The 17,472-nt window shown below is 35.8% G+C and overlaps 1 protein-coding gene across 19 annotated transcripts in view; it reads right to left on the bottom strand.

Moving 5' to 3' along the window:
* Nucleotides 1-17,472, bottom strand: part of SOX6 (SRY-box transcription factor 6) — a 380,820-nt gene that overhangs the window by 21,766 nt on the left and 341,582 nt on the right. For all 19 annotated transcript variants that reach the window (XM_068685194.1, XM_068685208.1, XM_068685193.1 and 16 more), the window contains one exon: nt 12,965-13,073. In XM_068685194.1, coding sequence (XP_068541295.1) covers nt 12,965-13,073 — 109 coding nt within the window. The remainder of the gene's footprint in view (nt 1-12,964; nt 13,074-17,472) is intronic.

Here is a 17,472-nt window from a genome sequence, read left to right as displayed (position 1 = left end):
CATGACACAGAGGAGCATAAAAGGTTGAGAAAAAGATGAAGAAAGAATGAGAAAAGAAGTGACAGCAAAAAGAAAGAGATTTTTATCAGTCCCTCTGTTATTCCTTAATTACTCTTCCCACTCTGGCCACTGATTCATGTTTGAAGTAACACATTTCCTTTGAATCCCCTCACATAACGAATCTCTGGCTACTCTAGAGAATACACTGCATACCATCTTCCATAGACATATACCAAGATGGAATATATAGAAATAAAGACAATCTTTTTAGGCTTCTAGTGTCAAAGTGACTGGTTAGCAGCAGTGCTCATATCATCAGTTATTCATTAGACTGAGATGATATTTTTGTCTACTTTGGAAAGAACTGATCGTGATCTCCAGAATATCTGGCCCTGAATACGGTAATAAAACTAGCAGTGCTAGCAGCTTGCATTGCAGAGATCAAAACCTAATGAACAAGCAATTAGGAGTCACTTTTGCTACTAGAGATGGGTTACTCACAAACAGGGAAATGCAATAAGAGCAGGAAGCATGAAAACATGGGTTGGCAGTCCCCCTGCCTGACCTTAACACATGGACAGACAAATGCAGCCTTCATGAAAGCTACAGCAATATTTTAAATGAAATAGAAAAATGCAAATTTGGAAAGAATAATATAACAAAGAAAAGCTTTGGAAGATTCAGAATACCAGAGTAATTATTTATCTATTTTTGAGCTATTAAGTTTGATATTTAACTTTTGAGAAGATTAGACAAATGACTACTTCACTTTAACCTAAGAGATTTGTAGCAGGGTTAGTATAACACTTATCTTTGTTTTGTCCCTTGCCTGCCTCTTACTTCCCCATTTTTGTTTTACCCTCACCCATATTCAGAAGACTTTCTCATTCTTTATCACCAGCCTTCAAGAGAGGCAAAATAAATGGGCATCTCTTAACTATTGTCGGTACAGGCATGTCTTGTTATCACTGTGCAAAACTAACACCTACTTGGAAACATGACTAGCTACCTGACAGGGATGCTGTAGTCACACAGACACAAATACTCTGCAGGGAAGTGTCTGTTCATCAAGCTGGTTTCATTCCAAATGCTAAACAAATATTATTCTGCTGGGATTTGAGGGCCCAACATATCTTACAGGCTGCATGTCAGTGAACAAAAAGGGGATGAGAACTGAGAAATACACGAGTGATTCATTAAATAGTGTAATATTTAAATGGGCTGAAAAATATTTCACCTGTAAAGGTTCTAAAATGTGCTAAGTGAATACTAAGAGTTGGGAATATACTGTAGCAGAGGTTAGCTATATTCGTGCAATACTTAGTTATGATAAGGCTTCTATTTTTCCTGTTAAGAGACTCCATTCTCTTTAAAACATCAGCGAGAAGAACCAAGAGGGAATTCCCTAAGGTCAGCTCTGAGGAAACATAAACCTCTAATTCAATAACTCCGCTACTGCACTGAAAAAGGCCTTATTATTGCAACATCCATATGGAGTCAATTGGACATTAATGACTAATCAATCCCTCCCCTTTCTATTCTACTTATAGTGTCACAAGCCATGTTTAGATTAGCCCATTTCCTGCTTAGGATCGCTCAAGATGTCTTTTGTTCTTTCAGGGCTGGCCTGATGGAGGCAGCTTAAACAAACACACGACCCAAGTGGTGCAGGAGTTATAAACTGCCATATGTGAATGAACAAAGGGGCCATACTAAAGCCTTTTGTGGTATTTGTTAATGTTTTTCATCTGAGTTTAAAAAGACCTAATGACTTTGCGGTGAGCTGATGCATGTGGCTCGTGGCTTTGCAAAATGAAGGAAATTCTACCCAGTTATATATCAGCATATATTTTCCGAAGTGCCTTGTTTTCAGTTTTGGTGGCAGTGAGTTTACTATTTTAGTACATTTGTTTTACATATGCAAGCAAAATTCTTAATCTTGAATAAAACACAGCCCCAGTTTTCACAGCCATCCTCACAACCTGTATATATGTTTTCCCCCATTTGAAAGACAGGAGCTAAAATTAATAGTGAAGTATATTCTGTGTGTAAAACCAAATTAACTGTTCTCAGCTCTGTCACTGGTAGCAGTTTACTCACCGGTGTTCAAAGCTCAACTGTTAGTTGGGTCATATTAAAGGCTGAAACAATATTTCTAAATAAGATGTTATCACATCCATGCTCCACAGCCAGCCATGCCCAAATCTACATTATTTAAATGAATCAAAACCGCTAAATGCAACTATTTTCTTGATGACTTACACAAACAGTTTAGATTTCTTGACCACATTTTATGGCAAAATTAACCCTTACAGAAATTGGGCACAGAGTACAGCTAAAATAATGAAATTATAAATTCCATGGAATATTAACTGAATTAGTTAATGCTTAAGGTCTGACTTAAGCCCTCAAAGGCCAGCATAGCCCCACTTGTGCTGTAACACAAGAGCTTGAGAAGTTATTCTCTGGAGATCCACAAAACATCTAGATAGAAATTGGCATAAAGAAGCAGTCTCTACTATAAATTTGGGGATGAATGTAAGTGTTGTAAGATTTTTCAATCATGTGCCACTTGCAGACTTCAAGACCCTTCACAGATAATTAATTAAACACTAACAACCCCCTTCTGACATAGATATTATCGACAGAGAAAATGTGAAACACATTTAAGTTCAAGGTTATTCAGTCTAAGTAATGACACCAGAAGTACTGGACTGCCAGTCATCAGGTCTGACTACGATCTACATCCCCACAAACACTATTGCTGTTTCCCTTTGATATTTCATTTTATACTCCAGTGAGGAAAGTAAAGGCCCATAGTAACAAAAAACATGGACAAAATACCCCAGCCCGTGAGAAATATTGCTAAGAGTTATTATCGGGTATCTGATAAGATCTATTGATACTACAAATTTTTTTGTTTTGTTTTCCCAGAAGAAAACCTGCTGCTTTCTGAAATTGTTGTTACTATATTAATCATCTTCCAAGTCAAAACAATAGAAAAAGGAATGCAATAATCTATTTAACAGGAACATGTTTTCGTAACAGTAACAGATTGATTGCCAGTGCAAGTGTTAACCCACATAATTTCAAACTTCTCCTGACATCACAGTGTCACCCAGAACATCTAGAAAACATGATATTGATTTTAAAATGCAGGGATTAACTCTGCAATCTTCAGTCATCCCTAACAGTTTTTTAGAAATCCTGCCCGAACAAGGGCCACAGGACATGATCCATTCAGATTTCAGTCAATGCTTTGTTTTGTTTTAAGATGGAGAAATGACAGACAGGAATTCATCACAGAGGAAAAGGCAGCCTGACTTCATATTTGATGGATGCATTGTTCAAGGTGTGGCTGAACACTATTAATGAACAACTTCGCTTGCTCCAATGTATCAAAACAATGAATTTTAAAAGATTAAATTGAATGTGATTTTTAAAGGGAACTACGTTTAGCAATGGGAGAGAGCTTTACAAAGCCACTTCCCTCAAAATCTGTGATATTAATGAAGTTCAGAAAAAAAAACTTGCAAAAGGTTTTAATGTGTTAAAATCACTCCATTAGTGACCCATTTCCTGGGTTAAATCTGCAATTGACATTGGCACCTTCTAGCACATGCAACATCATTCTTTATATCAGTATAACTAATTCCCTTCCACCCAGTGTTTACTGTTCTCACTTGCCATATCATGTCAGTAATTAGATTGCAAGGACCTAGGGCTAGGGTATGTATATGCCAGTTCTTCTTGCCTTTCATATGGGGTGCTGATATTACAAAAATTAATAATTAGTAAATAATACATCATGAAAGGAGAGAAACAAAACCAGCATGACAACAGGAGTGCTAAGTTCATGAGTAATAATAAATGTTAGGAAAAACTCTTAAGGCTAATTTTTCAAATATGCTGCACCTGCATATTTTGGATTTGTAAGTGAAGCCAGGAAGACACTTTTACAAATAAGGCAATGGCATGACCAAATATGTTGCCACAATTATCTGATTGGGAATTAAAAAAAAAAAAAAAAAAAAAAAAAAAAAAAAAAGAGGGATTTGCCATGAAATAGGCACTTATGTGGAAAACCCTCACAGGAAGCTGTGCTTCCTGTGAAACTATATCTGCCCAATTGAAAAGATAATTGAATATTTGCAAAAGCTGTGAAGGTACTGTAATGCCCACCCCAGACATATTTTGGACCACTGATTCCCTAAAATTAAATCAAAATACAAATGAAGAAAATATTTTCCTCTTGCTACTAACTTCTGCGCTAAAGGCTTGCTTGGATACTTGGCATATCTATGTGGAAGAAAAGCAGATGCTCTTAAACACTTGTCAATTGCTGAGATACTGAGGTTCCTGGAGGAGAAAATGGTACATGGTGTAAATTTAGAAAAATAGACAGTTGTACAAAGAAGACTGCTTGTCTGGAAGCTCTATCCATTGCTCATGCTTATCCTGAATATACAATGCTCTTTTCTTAATATATTCATATTTCTGCCCTGCTCCTAGTGCTCAAGAAGGTATAAAAAAGTGCAAGATTCCTCCCTCCTCCATGCAGCATGATGGTGCCTTTCTCCATCAACTTACAATTCACTTGTACCTGAAAATTTCACATTATTTTAAGCAGCTTTGATGTCCTTTGGCAATACTGGAGCTAGACAAAGATGTGTACAGAGCTAAGCATCAGTACCATGGGTTTTTTGACATCTATGGTAGCTGTACATGAACTCCAGAGTGTGAAAAAAATGTTTTAAACCACTGAGCTAATATATTGAATTTTTCACTTACTCCACTTAAAAATAGCTAAGCAAACTGACTGATGCTTTCAGGATTTGTGACAGTAATTTTCTCATGGGCGAAGATTTTCTTGTGTAAAACTGCAGCCCACAGTTACTTTTTACAGCCTTGTTCTAAATTCCTGAAAACAATGTTTTACTATATCATGGAAACTGTGACAAGCCCTTAAGTGTAACTGTGCTAATGGGCACCCCTGAACAAAACTCTGGGCATTGTAACAGTGATTGTACATTAGAAATTCTAGCTACAATTTTAAAAATAAAGGTGCTATTCTAAAGAATCAATCACTGTAACATAGAAACAGCAAACGAGAAAGCCTGGTATTTAGCAGTAGGAAAAAAATACCTCAGACAGTTGAAAATCAAAAGGTAATACTTGTGGAAGACATCCAGATTTATTATGCTGAAAGTGAGAAGCATACTATATGTTTAATATTAGTATCTTGAGAGGAGTAGGTTTCAATGCAATGGGAAAATCAGTCCACACACCCTCAGCCCTCAGCTCAGATTTTTCAGTACTCAAAGTGGGAGTTCCCTCTGTAAAATATTACAGGGATGCTGGCAACAAGAAGATTCATAAAGTGGTTACCATCAGAAAAGTGATGGGATGGTTCTTAACGACAGAAGGGCTTATTCCTATCCCATCTGCAGACACTGAGTTACTCCAGGACTGAGGCACTGAATCTCATCCAACACAACTGAATTACTGTGCCTAAGTACTTTATCACAGATTCATGATCTGTTATGAGTTATTCTGAAAAATTTGAGCGTATCACTGAAGTTTCAGGCATAATCAAATAGCTTCATATGTGTTAAAAATGGCAACCGCATTTAATGAAAGCCACCTTTTCGCATCTGTTCTAATTAACCAAGATGTTAAGAAGTTATTTTATCTTTAAATAATAAAGATAAACTTATGAGATTTTGTTTTTAAGACCTATAACAAGAATGGGGAGGGGGGGGGGGGGATAAAAATTCCACTGCTTGAGCTTACTGCATTCTCTCTGGAAACGCTTCTTTATTTTCAGACAGCTTTCACTGTTTTCTGATTTTCATCTTTCCCTTCTCAACTGCCATAGCAACTATTACAAATATTTATGTGCGACAAATACTGGCGAGGAGAGGCATTCTTTCCTCCAGTATTTATGAGGCACTGTCACAAAAGTAGGCGATGCTTTGTCACGCGTGTACTACCTTCTGTTTACACCTCTGCATAGGAGGGTGTTAAACAAGTTACCTCACAGGCTTGGACTGTGTTGGCAGCCTGCCAGGATTGATCTGCCTGCAAAAACATGGTTCCCTTTCACCTACCTCTTCAGCCGATCAAAGTCGACCTTCTCTGGAGTTAAGAAGGACCTGTCTCACCCTTCTGTATAAACATTTAGCATTTATTTACTGTCGGGTATATATGAGCATGTTGAAGCTTGGAGCATATGGTAAAGATGTTCCTCTAAGAAAGGATTGATGTTTTGTTTTGTTTTTTACTGAAGAGATTTGCAAAATCCAGACACCTGTCACAATGTCTGCTCTAGTGCTGGGATATCAGAAATGAAGTTTGACAGATGGTCAGAAATTTGGAGCTGTACAAAGTGGCACTTTCTCCACACCCTTAGGTATCACCATTGTAGTCTTTTTATTGGTCCCTTTCTCATGTTTTTCTCATAAGGCCAAGGCAATCTCTTCTACATTGCAAAGACTCCTTGTGTTCCCCCAGTTAGCTCATTCCTCTCCTTCACATATACCTCATTGATTCCATGTTCACTGCTGCTTCTGCCACTGCAACCACTCATCTGCTCACTGTATTCTGGAAGTGGGAAAAATCTGTGAGGATTCCTAACACTGCTTCTTTCTTTCTCCGCCATTCAATTTCCCTTGCTTTTGGGGAGGCATAATCTCTTGCTGTGCTACAAAATGCCTTGCAATGTGGCTATCCAAGTCAAATCTGAATGAGATGGACATAAAAAGAGTGACTGCTGTAATTGCTGCAAATCCTGAACAATTCATTGACTTTGTATGCTGGACAGCAAATACACTGTCTGAAATGCTGCAGGACCAGATTCCTATGCTTATTATTTAATAGAAATATGTTCATTTAAAAACAAAGGTGAGCTTGGGTTCAGGTCCAAAATCAGGTTCAGAACAAAATCCGAGTATATTTGAACTAGAATTAGTGATATCAAGCTAGGGCTTACTACTGCAGGTAGCCTATTACCGATGGTTATGCAGTGCACAGTCCCCATTTGGCTTGCATTCAGTCTACCTGATGAATGGTCAAAGATACCACGATCAAACAGATAAGGCTTAAAGCTAAATCACCTCAAACAGTGAGAATATAGAAAAACACAATCTTATACCAAGGAACTTACAAATTAAAGTAAGAGATGGCAGGCAGTGAAAGGGAAGACAGAGGCACTAATGAGGACAGAGGCACTAAGTCGATTAATTGGACTAGAAGATGGGCTGGTACCAAGCCCAGACTGGGGACTCCATGATACATCTTAATAACTGACTCAACATCTATGTTCGTAGCAAAGCTGATCCTCTGGGAGTTTTTGAAAAGTAATAATCTAAAGGATGAAGTAAGTACATAGATAAAGAATATAAACAGCTATTTTTAAAATTCTTTTATCTCAATGAGCAGGGATGGATCTATCCCTCACAACTATGGACCATACTTAACATACTCTGACAGATTTGTTTCAAAGAAAGAAGCAGCAAGTGCTAAACAAAATTTACAGAATCAGGAAGACTACTGCATAAGAAATAGAACAAATGAAAACATTAAAACAGGACTCAGAAGAAAAGGGCTTTGTGTGCATTGTCCCATATGGCAAACTCCGAGGCCAAATATTTAACTCGCAAGTCCCTGACTCTAATGTATTAACACAAATGAACACTGAACTTGGAACTAAATGTTAGAGCTAATATGGCATTTTCATCTATTTCCAGTTGCTTTTTAAAATTGAATTTACTTTTACAATGCAACTGATTTTTCACATTGGAAAATGGGACAGAGAACTTCTCTTTTACAAAATCACATAGTGAGACAGTGGCAAAACAATAACATTCAGATGTCGTTCAGGATACAATCAAGAAAACCAATTAACAGATCCAATTCTTTGTCAGGAATTATGATCAGGTCTTGATGGAATATGAATCCCTACAATTGCTGAAGGAAACCCCACTGCAACCTGAGCTACAGTAAAATCAGTAATTGTCAGCAGGAACATTAGGTCTATTCTGCAGATTACTATCTAATACAAAGCAAAATCTTAACATACTTCCTACAGATTTTCCATAGCATTGGACCATAAGTACAAAAAATAGAAAAATCTATAAACATAGTGTACATTTTCTACAAGCACACGTAGTATGTGATTCAAAAGAAGCAGCACTATCACCAAAGCTGTGTATCTATGGAAGGAGTTTCTGTTTCAGAACTAGAACCAAGAAAAGGTATTTAGATCATCCAATCTTCTCAAATAAAACAAGTAAATATTTTAGGTTCCTCCACCTAGAATTTAGCAAGGGCTCACCAACAACTCCTGACTATATTCTACCACACTGGTCAGTTAATATGTGTCAGTCACACTCATAGAGGAGTTTTAGCTAAAGACAGATTCAAAGCTGTCTTGGTGTGTCCATGGTAGATAGCAATTCTTCAATACTGACAATCTCAAATTCTCAAAGTTATGAAGCAGCCTACAGAAAGAATGATGTTTCATTTAAAATGATGAAGTTGGGAGAAAAAAATCTTGCTTGGTTCTATAATTGGCTGTTTCTTATAATTTTGCATACCAGTTGCTGAGTATTTATGAGGCTCTCAAAACATGCTTTTTAATTTTGCCAGCTACAATTGAATCACACATTTTAACAGGACAACTCAGATTTCCAGGTAACGATACAGCTGTAACAGCTGGGGATTATTCATCAAATAGTGTCACAGCCAATGGCAATGTTTTTGAATACAGTCTGAGCATGGTTTTTAATATAGTTAGCCCAACCCGACTGGTGGCTAAGAAAGTAGTAGAGATGTTGGTTTATATCATGTTTAATATAAAACTCTTACAGATGATTCTCAGGCCTACATTCAGATGAGAGTTAGGTCACTGTGAGTAACACAAGCTTAGAATACAACTTTATATGCTAATTCATCTCTGTAAGGACACCTGGTTACTATTAGTCTAAAGAAAGTTTCACAAACTGAACAGGGACAAGTCTAAGTCCTAAAGGTCATTCTGCAGTATCCTTTCGTATTTATGTCTCATAATTGCATAAAGCCAAATGTAGGGAATTTTAAGACCTGTCTTCTAATTCATGATTTAAAAATTACGCATGTAGCTTCAGCTTCTGATCAATAACCAAATACCACAAACATTCCTAGGATTAAAGGAAAATGTAGCTAGGAAAATCTGCCAAAGTCAGATCACTGACATATACCATAGATAAGATATAAAGAGTAGAGAGAAATCATTGCAAGATACTATTACAAAGGCATTCCATAAACACAAAAGTTTGCTGATATTTCTTGTAACAAATTACTTGAAGCTTAAAGGCTATGTCAAAGCTATGGTACTGGAGCACTTCCCAGATCTTGTCTGTCTCAGCTGCATGCTGGGATGAGACAGACATGTACCATGCCTCTGCACACTTAGTTTCCTTTGGAAATGCAGGTGTGCAGGTAGGCAGGGAGTGGAACTGCATTCCATCAGAGCTCCCTTGGTATAGATTAGCAAGGGGGTAGGATGCTGTTCAAATTGCACTTCCCCACAGTTTATGACCATCAGTAGGACTAAATTTGGACTCCTTGCCTTGGAACAAGACTGTAAAGAAAAAAAAAAAAGCCATCTACAAGTATTTAATATATCTTTTCTAAGTGTAGTATATTTCACAATTCTGAAGTTTGAAAATTCTGGTGATGGGAGTATAATCTGATAGACCTAATAGCCACACACTCACTCTATCACAAATGCACTTGAACCTCATAGAACTGGATGATGAAGAAAGAAAGTGTTGTCAAAAGTTGGCCACCAATGTTACTTCAGAAATGTTTATTTTCTGTACGACTGTGTAAAAGCATACAACAAAACAGGTCAGTATTATCTAGAGTTGTCTACAGCAATGTGCACTCAAAAATATATTAAGAAAACTGAAAAAAAAAAAAAAAAATTAAAAGTGACTATGACAGAACAGAAAAGAAGGTGTGTGAAGAAACACACCAGGTCTTAAAAGGTTATGATGATGGTTAGAAGGAACCTTAGACATTCAGTTGAGATTGTGACCTTGGCAACACGCCACAGTGCAACAAGGTTGTCTTCTTCTAGAGGAGGCAGAAGAGTAAGTTGTCAAATTTCTTAGTAACCCAACATTTAAACAGACACATGTACACAAGCACAAAATACTGGCAGTGCATACAAAAAACTTTGTGACTTTGTGAAGATCTGTAACAGATTCCTAATGATTAGGAAGAAACATTAATATTTTTGAAAATGAACAGAACCTGTAGCACAGTACAAAGCATCAGAGGCCATAATTCAACTGCTGACATTTCAGCAGCACTCTTTCCAATGGACTTCCACTCTTAAGAGATGCCATGTTAGAAGTGCTATCTCCTCTCTAACTTGCCAAAGATGAGTGGCAAAACTTAGGTGGTATTTTGAAGGTCTTTTTTATGTCTATCTAATATCTGAGTTCACCTTGTCTACAACTGGAAGGTCAAATAAATATCTCAGTTTTGAAATTCTGCCAACGTTTTTTTCTCAGCTCAGCAGTGGTATTCGCCGAACACATCTTTTCCAGAGACATCTCTTGGCTGCTAAACAAAGTATGGAAATCTGAATCCATTCATGAACTCAGATTTCCCATGCAGCAACACACCATTCCCCAAACTGCCCCACCAGCTCTAGAAAGACACGAGCACTGTCCTTAAACTGGCACACATCACTGTAGCTTGGGTTACTACATATGTCAAAGCTTCGTTCTGCACTATCCAGTAACAAGAAGGGCTGTCAGTACCATGAGGTGTACCAGGATACTAAATTAAGGACACTAGAAAGAGAAAGGTTGAATTGAAGGAACTGAGTCAAAGCCAGAGAGTCAGCTTTATGTCATAGGAATCTGTAACTGCGTATCTATACGTGTCCTGTAGTCACTTTTCATCCTAACTGAGGAAAAAAATACTCTTCAACATGTTGAAATATGAGAAGTTGAAGCAGGATGGAAATTTCTTCTCAAAGCAGTTTATAAATAACTTATTAGTCAATAAGTACTTTTGAAAGTCCCATGTATCTCCTAAGTCCTTTTTCAAGAAAAAGAACATTGCAAAACACCTGTCTGAAAGCTATTTCTTAACTATATTCTGTCCATTACTTTTCTGTTTAAACCACATCCAATTAGGTACGAGCAAATGACTCAGAAATAGTAGCTCCCTAAAAATGAGTATCTGGAAATTATTGATTTTATAATGATCTATTTATATATACTGGGAAAATCTGAAATGTTTCATCAAAATGACAGCCTTCTAACAAATATGATTTTTAATAAATAGTTGATGACCTTTAGTCATCTTACTGTTATGGAGACCAGAAATCTTTACTATGAAAAATTACTTTAAAACAATTGTTTAAGCAAAAAGCATGTAAGCATGTGCTCATGGTATGTGTCAGTTCCACCTGACAAGTTAATCATGATTTTAAGCCGATAAGTAGGAATGTTTTGCTGAAATAAATCTGAATTTTACTATTCCTTTGTATGGATGAGTCAATACAGGAACAAGGATCCAAGGAACATCTTGGATCTGAACTTGCACTGTCTCCACTGAGTGTATGTCCTTGTCCAAGGCTCTTTAGGTTTGCCCAAGAACTGATTGAAGATAATGTATGTCAGCTGGCAAGCAAGGAGAATCAGGACTCTAAGGTGTTTTATCACAGACATATCATGCACTACTTGTACATAAAATAAAATAAAATAAAATAAAATAAAATAAAATAAAATAAAATAAAATAAAATAAAATAAAATAAAATAAAATGACAATTGCTACTTTTCAGACTTCAAACTGAAGGGGCCTTATCTGAACCATTTATTTCTGGGTCACAGAGAGACAGAACAGAATCTGTGGTCAGAGGAGTACTTCTCTACACAGAAAATATTAATGTTTCTTAATCAGGCAAATTCTGTCTCTGTATTTTAAGAATAATTTGAAAAAAGACCTATTGGTCAACAGTCATGAGCTTATTGGTCCTGTTCTTTTGATCCAAGAACAAAGCAAACTGATAACTTGTGAAATGCTTGGATATTAACAGAAAAAAAAAATAATAATAAAAAAAATATATATATATATATATATATATATTAGCCTTTTTGCTGAAGAACAGTGGCATAACTAGAATTTGTGAAGTTAAAAAAAAAAAAAAAAAAAAAAAGGTAAATCCAGGGGGAAAATTTGCATTTTTTGCTAACTGAACGGTAGATTAATCTTACTAATCTTACTACAGTCACTGGTAGAGTTCCTATCCACCTATATGTTCTCTTGCAGTGTATGATAAGGTAGAGGTTAAACTCAGTCTTGAGAAACACTGATTTCCATCTGTAGCTTGATCCTGTAATGCATGATATACTGAACTCTCACTAAAATCAGTACAAATGCACTGAAGGTTTGTATCATGTATAAGGCATTCATACAGAAAATGTGAAATATTTTTACATTTTCACTTGACAGCTGTCTGTCCATAAAAGTGTGCTTGCTATATCTTGAATAGTTTGTGAGTGCACTGGTTGACAGACTTCTTAAAGAGCTCTAACTTTCTCCAAAGCTGCTAAGTCCTTAAAAACTGGTGAAAGTATATACATGTATATACTGCCTTTCTGAGATAATTTTCTCAGTGTTCCCTACATTTTTATTAGTAGCATAAAATGTAAACACTTATTTGACAGCTCCTAGGGGAAAAAACAGCTATGTCGTAGGAGGGCTTAGAGTATAAATGCAATGCAGTATTTTTCATGTATCTGCCCTTTGCTATGGAGTTATTACAATCTCGCAAAAATGCTCAAAAAATGCTACGCTGGGATATAAGCTAGACAGCACCTATGACACTAGCAGCATTTCAGATACAGAACCATTCTGTGATGCAGTGGTCAATAACCCACAGTCAAAATTGCAACTCACCTTCTGCATCTTCTGGCCTTGTAAGATCAATGACACCAGGGCCCAGTTTTCCATCTTCATTGGGTTTCCCTGTTAACTGGGGGCCTAAATTCTCAAACCTTGTTCTTTCCTGGAAAAGAACAGAAGTAGTCTTAATGCCCAAATATTTTATATCTCATTGTGAGCCTGTACATGGATGTATACACTGATACATGCCTTATTTTCTAAATACAAATAAATAACAAATGCATTTGATTAGAAATTTCACTCAGGGACTATATTTTTAACAGATTCTGAATGTTTGCATTTATGAAAATCAGTTTTTAAATGTGAAACATATACAGAAGCTTTGAAATTATTTTGATCTGCACTGCCATAATGCATAAATGATTGTACATGCAAATACAAAACACTCTTGGCAGGGAACAGCGCCGACTGATGCTGCTCACTTTGCCTTTCCACTTATTTTCTAACTTAAACTAGAAAAGACAATCAACATTTGGGAGACATGAAAATTCAGAAGTTGAGAGAAGAGTTTGTATTAAAATATACTGCTAATTTAATGGAAAAAGCACTTTTTTCCAATTCAAGTTAGCATTCATACCTCTGAGAAAACACAAGTCTGAATTTTATGCAAGAGTTTTTCAAAGACAAGTATTTGAAAGAAGGAATAATAGATGACAGAACTGATACTATTATTTTGTCTAGGAATTTAAATTGTACCTTTGGTAGAAAGGGAATCTAAGGAGATTAAAAAAAAAAAAAAAAAAAAAAAGGAAAGAAAAGAAAAAGAGTGCTTACGTCTAGAAAAAAAACACAAAGCTTTTGAGAGCTGGAGACCTCCATAGGAATGCTGGAACTGGTAACTGACAGGTATTTTGTGTGTTAACCCAGTTCTTCAGTCAACTACTGGACAAGGTCACTACAATTGACAGTGTAGTATTGCCTCACAATAGCAGTCTCTGTAGTGCTGTGTATCAGTAGCAAAGCATTCAATGGTTATCATTAATTTAGCGTTCTCATTTGAAGGAACATAACATGTTTTCCCTCTTGCCTTGTTGTTACCTCTTCAGACTAAACTTGGCATTATGTTGTACTTGTGAATGAATGAAACCTTGTTGTTCATTACTATGAAACAATATTAAATGTCATGTCAGCTTGAATTTACAGACATGAAATACCAGCTTTCAGCTCTACGAACAGTTTCTCCATGTTATACTTAATGCATTATGCAGAAGTAGAGTGCTGATTGCTGTTCAGTCTATTGTTCAATGACCTAGTTCTGTGCTGTGCATGCTAGACGTAAAAGATTATGAGTTTCTCTCTTGCAAGATGGTTAGAAGCTTGGAAACGTTCTTAAGAATCAAACATCCTTGATGGCCTTGACTTCTCATTTATTGCACATACAAATATTTCTTTGTGTTATCACTATATTTTAGGAATATATTTCAGTAATAAAATCCAGTTACCAAACAATTCAGAAATTCTTTTGAATCCCCATTTTTTGATTGCTCCAATCATGGACTATTATTATTTTCTTTTAATTTGCAGAGGAAAAAAAGAAAACAAAAATCTGACACCATGCTACAACATGCAGCTAAGGCATTTTAGGTACTAATTGCATTTCTAAAAGAAGTTTCACAGAATCTTTCAATCATCTAACAAAATGTCTCTGCATTTTATTATTGGTTAATTTCATAACTTATTTTCCTCTATTAAATCTGTGGCTGATGAAGGAGCTTACACATACAAAGAAACTCACAGAGTAAAGAAAGAGTTACAAGTGAAATGTGAGTGCAGAAAGGAACCGTAATACCTGAGTTCTAATATTGTACTGAAAGATGTTGTGCAATGTAACAATACACCTGAATCATCATGATGGGGTCTGTTTTACTAGTAGACAGAATAAAAAATAAGTTTGTCAAGGATTCTGCGTTCCATTGCAAAAGGCTGATTTGCAGTTGAAATAAAAACAAAGATCAGTACTAAGAAAACAGCTTTTGGCACATATATTGTCTCTCCCAAAACATTTGCACTAAAAGCTTTTTCTTAAGGATGTTAACACAGCACCTGCAGTATTCTTGGAAGAACAGCCTTTAAGTGTGTTTCAGAAGGAGAAATACCTTTCTGCTATAAAAATCAACAGACTCTGCTACATATCAATATGCACATTTGAAATATCTTTCTAGTCATTCATTCTCTTTGATTTTACCAGAAAATATTCTGTTGAAAAAGAAAGGAAGAAAAAAAATGTTTCTGAAAGAATATCAATATTTTGACATGGAAGGAGAAAAGGGAGAATTGCATAATAAGGTTCAGGAACAGTAAAACGAAAGCACTTATACCATAAAAATACCTGCTCTTGTCAAACAAAGGAGATGTACTTTTATTTCTTTCATAACCTCCTCCTTCTAATTCATGAAAAGCTGTAACAAAGCTACTTAAATGTTTGAAATGCCTTTTAAAGTAATTTTTTTGCTTGCTTTTTATTTTTTATAATCACAGTGATTATAAAAAATAAAAATAAAATAAAACAAAATATTTGCCTTGGGATTAGACAAACTCAGAAGAAATGTGAAAATAGAATAATGGTCCCCAATATTAATTAGGTTTTTATCTAGTCTTTACATTTTGGTGAAATACAACAAATTCATATGAAATTTATCATTAGAAAGGAAACTTATCCCACTAGGTTCTGATCCTTTTTTAAGGGATTTGTCTTTGCTCCTGTCTTGAGTTCATCCTAAGGAGAATAGTTGTTTAAACTAATAATCCTTTCAAAACATATCTGTTTCCTAGTATCAATAAGGACTGAGAGGAAGATTAATTCTGTCCATAGTATTCCTATATGAACTAAAAATACACTTTAATTTAAAGTGAATGCCTATAAATAGCTACACTAATAAATATGTTACCGATACATGCATTATATTTGCAAACATGTAGTTTGACTACTGGATATATTGCTACCCCCATCCTCCTTGCATTAACAGAAAAATTTGGTGAGTTTGTAATAAAGTGCACTGCTCTGGACAGTGCAAGTGTTTTGTCTTCTGTGAAAAAGCATTTTGGATTTCTATATTGAATGGTTTTGGTTTGTTTGTTTGTACTAGCTATGGAGCTTACACTGTATAGTCACATTAAGTTTTCCCATTAAAATTTTAGAGAAAGGTTTAAGGACACAGCACTGACAACCTTTTCTCATACGACTAGACCAACACAGTCAGTTGGAGTCCACATGGAAAACTGAAAGCTCTTCCCAGAACAATTCAAATCCTTTGTGCTTCTGTTTATGTTGAATATAGAGTAAAAATAATCACGTCTCTAAAATGAGCAAAAGAAGAGGGGAAAGATTCTTCTTAACAGCCAAATCTTAATATTCCCATCTGTGATACGATTAGGCACTTATTTATGCGTTGCCAGTCACAAACATGCAGAAAACGTAAAAGTTATTGAAAAAAATTAAAGTCTGCTCAACTGTCTTGCAGGACTGTTGGTTCTCTAAGTGCTTTGAAATTATGATGTATGAGGTAGATGTTGCATATTAAATAAAGATATTTAAATTATAAAGCCCCCGTTAGTGAGAGCTGATGAATGTTAAATGTTATGAGCCACAAGGCTGTGGCATCCATCATATTCACATATTATCACAGTCAGTGATGGAGCAGCCCCAGTGATGACAGATAGACTGCTAGATAGTTATCCCTTATTTCCAGAGTCGCCAAGCAAGCCTTTCAATCCCTTTGGCATTATTTTTAGCTTTGCATTAAATTAGCAACTTTTCCGTCATGTTCTGGCAGAAAGAATCAATTCTTTCTTCACGTGTGGAAGGTGGAAGAACGATTCACTAAAGCAAGAAGGAAAGGAAAAAGAAGCAGCAGCCTTTTCCTCTGAGAAGGCTGCAAACTTCAAATGACTAGAAACAAATGTAAAATTGTGATCGTGTGAAAGAACAGCAATGAAACAGTAAGCACACAATAATGGCTTTTCTCTGCACTTAGATAAAAGCTGAATTTTTGATGTGCACAGTATATTTTCATAAAATTTTATATACTATGTTTTATACACTTATTGGCTATTCCATAATAATGTGTGTGCTAACAGTAAAATTGCTCTTAAATTTATGTGCGTTATTTATACGTTCCCACGTAACAATGCTTTTTGTTGTAAAAAATATTCTGTTTATTAATGTAACTTTACAACCACTGCATCCAAGATCCGTGGTAAATTAATGACATTTTTATTATTTTATAGTGTCATTAAATTTTTACTGATCACTCCATCAAACAGAAGCAATAAAGGCCATAATGCAAACTGGGACACTTAGATCAGGGGAGCAGGAAGGCATTCCATATAGTCTGAAGTAAACGGCTTGCTATAAATGATATTTATACCATCTTTAAGGATGTGAGAATACTTGGACAAGTTTGGCAAAACTGTTTCTGTAGTACCGTGGATTGTGTACTTAAATAACAGTTTACTTGCCAGCACGACAAGTTTTTTTCAAACCATATGCGAGAAGATGACTG

This window comes from Anas acuta, chromosome 5, assembly GCF_963932015.1.
Source record: "Anas acuta chromosome 5, bAnaAcu1.1, whole genome shotgun sequence".
NCBI lineage: Eukaryota > Metazoa > Chordata > Aves > Anseriformes > Anatidae > Anas > Anas acuta.
This window is presented reverse-complemented; position numbering and strand designations above follow the sequence as displayed.